Genomic DNA, 3,377 nt, shown 5'->3' on the forward strand with positions numbered 1-3,377 from the left:
CTGAACCTTGTTTCCTGTTTTCTAGGCCGTGTCTGGTATTTGTAGTTTTAAACCCAAAATAGAAAAGAACGGTAGAATTCTTAGACGTATGTGTATTTGTGCGTGTTTACACTTGAAAATAGGATTTAGCTGACAATTTAGGAAATAGTGCTTTGACAGCGTTGCTCCGAGTGCTGTCACAACAGCACCCTGGAGGATGGGATGTTGGAATGGCTAGAAAATAGTTGTTTAGAGATTATCCAAATTTTTGAATAGACTGACTTTAGAAGGTGATCTGGAGGAGCGGATGATATTCATACCTTGTTTAGAAAAAGTAGAGCTCAGTTTTCTGGCATGCTAGGCATCTGTTTTTGTAGGAGCCTTATTCCAGATTGCAGTGGACTTGACTTGAGCAGAATCTTTATTGCAGGTTTCAGTACTGATACTAGTGGCATGCAGCGCTTATGAACTGCAACTCAAACTTAGAATAAACCTTTAGCTCTGACTGTAGCAAGACAAGAAATTGCTCTTGTCTGTTTACACTATTGTTTTTTATAAAACTTGGGGTTTTTTCAGTGGGCTACAGAGTCACCAAGCAGTAGCTTGCAAGGCTTTCAGTAGTTTAACCGTAACTTCTTTATCTTAACTATGTTACCTTTATCTTATTGCTAACTCCCACCTAACCCTTTTCCTTTTCTCTGGATTGACTTTGAAATCAAATTGAAACTGCTGAATCTGTTTGATCTGAGTTGAAAATGAAGGACATCTTAAGACATACTGCAAATGTTCATGTCTGGGGGGGGGGGAATTTTTTTCTTGTGTGTTTTCTTGTTTTTTATTTTTAAACATTTTTGAAAATGAGAAGTGAAAGATTTTGAACTTAGGATCATTTGCAAATTGCTGTTCTTATTTCAGTGGGCTATCAATACGTTTAATATTTATATTTTTACTATTAACATTTTACATGTTTCTTCTACACTTAACAGTTCAGAAATTTTTTTTCCTTTTGATATTTTCAACAAGCACTATGTTACGGAGGTTAAATTATGCATCCATCTTCTTCTTTTACTTTGTTGCCTTTACTTCTGTAAGAAAATGTTGGGGAAATAAGAAATGGCTCAGCTGGTGTTACTCAGCTTCTTGAGTAAAGACAGTTTACGAGTGTAACTCACTGCTGAGAGTGCTGTATTAAGATTATTATTCCGCCCCCTCCCCATATTATCATGGGTTTAAGGTATACCCTGAGCAATGCTGCATACTGTATGTGGATTTGCATTGCTTTTCTGAATTGGCCATGCTGTTGTTTGTTCTTCTCACGTGGAGGATTTACTTTGCTGATACCTATATTCTTTCTCCTCACAATTCCACCACTGTTGATTGTAGGTCTGATGAAAGTGATTCCTCTCTGTCGGAGGTACACAGGTACTCTCTTTCTCTTTTCTGTTTTCTTGGCATCTCTCAGGGAAGTTTTTCCAGTTCTTAGGAAATTTCATTTTGCTGCATGAATTTTCCTGATACTTGTGCACTGTATCTCTTCTGCTTTTGCCAGAAGCTTAAAAGTCTGAAATTTGGTCAAGCATGTCTCCCTCTCTCCTTTTTTAGGGTGTTCTTTATCGTTGTTGAGCATGTCAGGTTTTTTCTTTTTAAATGAAGTATGGTATAAGCCTTTCCTTAGATATATTCTTTCTCTCTTTATTTTCTTTAAAAAAAGAGGAGTAGACATTTTCTTAGGTTTTATGTGCTTCTCTCTTTCTTTTTGTTTTTCTTGTTCAGTTGCATGCTTTGGTCACTAAAAACTAAATCCCAGTGTAAGTAAAAATGAGTAGGTTTTTTATTATGTCTTTCTGACAGAACACACAGTGGCTTAATAGATGAAAGAAATGTTCCCACTCATGTTCCTAAGCTGTGGCTTAGGATTTTGGTACTCAGTGAAAAATTAATTTATGAAGAAAAGGACAGTCAAAGGGCTAATCATAATGTGATGGTGGCTTTGTCTGGTCATTGTAGCAGTCATAGCATTTTTGTCTGTAGATTTCAGAGCATTGTACATAGGTAGATAAATAGCTCCGGGACATGTATTTTACATGGGTTGTCAAGGGAATGAGTGGGTGAGAAGAGCAGTAGGAATAACGCGGTCTAAAGGCAGCATGATCCACTGGGGAGTACTACAGAGAAAACCATATTAGTTTTGTGTGGTGTTAGAAAACAAAAACATTTCCACTTAAATTAATAATAATAATAAAGTAAATTGTTCCTATATTCTTGAAAATGTAAAAAGGTGCAGATTGAAACGTGAATGCCTTTCCAAAATGAGGAAGTTAACGTCAATTTAAGGCAATATTAATATTACTAAAATCTATAAAAGGATTGTGGAAGAGTAATGAATTATATGAATGAAGATGTTCTGAGCAGTAAAAATGTATAAAATAATAATTTCTAAGACCGTACTAGATAAACCAGCTAATTGTCACAAAGCTAGATAGAATCAGGAAGGACATTTTCCTTCCTGTAGCAAACTTCTGGGCAATATTACGGAATTTTTACATTTTTCCTAAAGCATCTGACACACTTTTTTTTTTTTTTTTTTTGGTGAGATACAGCTATGGCTTAGTTCCTTTTTCTCACCGTTATATGTGTAATCCCCAGGAGAGCATGACAGTGAGTTTTAACTGCAAGCTGGTCAGGTCACAGCATTGTGTTGTATGTTTGTGGCCATTACCTTGAGGCTTTTCTATACTTAACAGAAATCAAAGGGGTTCATGTGTGTGTGCAGTTCTATGCATAGAATTTTAGACTGCTAATAACTTTTGTTTGGTGATGAACTGTGATTTTTTTTTTTTTTTTTCCTTTTTTTCTCCAGTCTTTTGGCATCACCACAGAATTAGCTACCAATCCCCAGGAAAATTCCACTGGCGTATCTGTACTCCAACCATACTCTCTTTTAGCCATTTGAGTACAAGTGTGGCGTTGGGTACAGGGTGCAATAAGAATCTTCCTCAGGCACACAAGTTAGCAGCAGTTCTCTGAGTCTGCCCGCAGAAGGCAATTGATGTGAAATGCCTGCTGAGTTTGGAATTGGCAGCGTACACTACACTTGCTCCATTTTTCAGACATGCTATTTAGACTAAGATGTCTTTATGCAGTTTGCAGCCTTAAGGTTGGTCCTATGAATCCAGGAGCTTTAAGCATCCTGGTTCTTTCAGCATTACTCGAAGACTTTCCCATATACCCAATACTCAGCATCTTGTCTCTTTCTTTTTTTTTGTTTTTGTATGTGATTTCCTTTAACTGATAGTCCAGAGTTGACAATTGTTGAAGCTAAACAGTAAACATTCTTACATAGTTTATGAAAGGCATTCAGCTGTTCTGCCCATGTAAGAAAATTAGATTAATTTTTT

At 36.5% G+C, this 3,377-nt stretch overlaps 1 protein-coding gene across 1 annotated transcript in view; it reads left to right on the forward strand.

Moving 5' to 3' along the window:
• KIF21A (kinesin family member 21A) overlaps positions 1-3,377 on the forward strand; it is a gene marked incomplete at its 5' end in the record, with an annotated part of 61,729 nt that overhangs the window by 44,849 nt on the left and 13,503 nt on the right. Inside the window, one exon of the mRNA XM_009577642.1 lies at positions 1,359-1,401. Coding sequence (XP_009575937.1) covers positions 1,359-1,401 — 43 coding nt within the window. The remainder of the gene's footprint in view (positions 1-1,358; positions 1,402-3,377) is intronic.

This window comes from Fulmarus glacialis, unplaced genomic scaffold (genome assembly GCF_000690835.1).
Source record: "Fulmarus glacialis isolate BGI_N327 unplaced genomic scaffold, ASM69083v1 scaffold3670, whole genome shotgun sequence".
Taxonomy (NCBI): Eukaryota; Metazoa; Chordata; class Aves; order Procellariiformes; family Procellariidae; genus Fulmarus; species Fulmarus glacialis.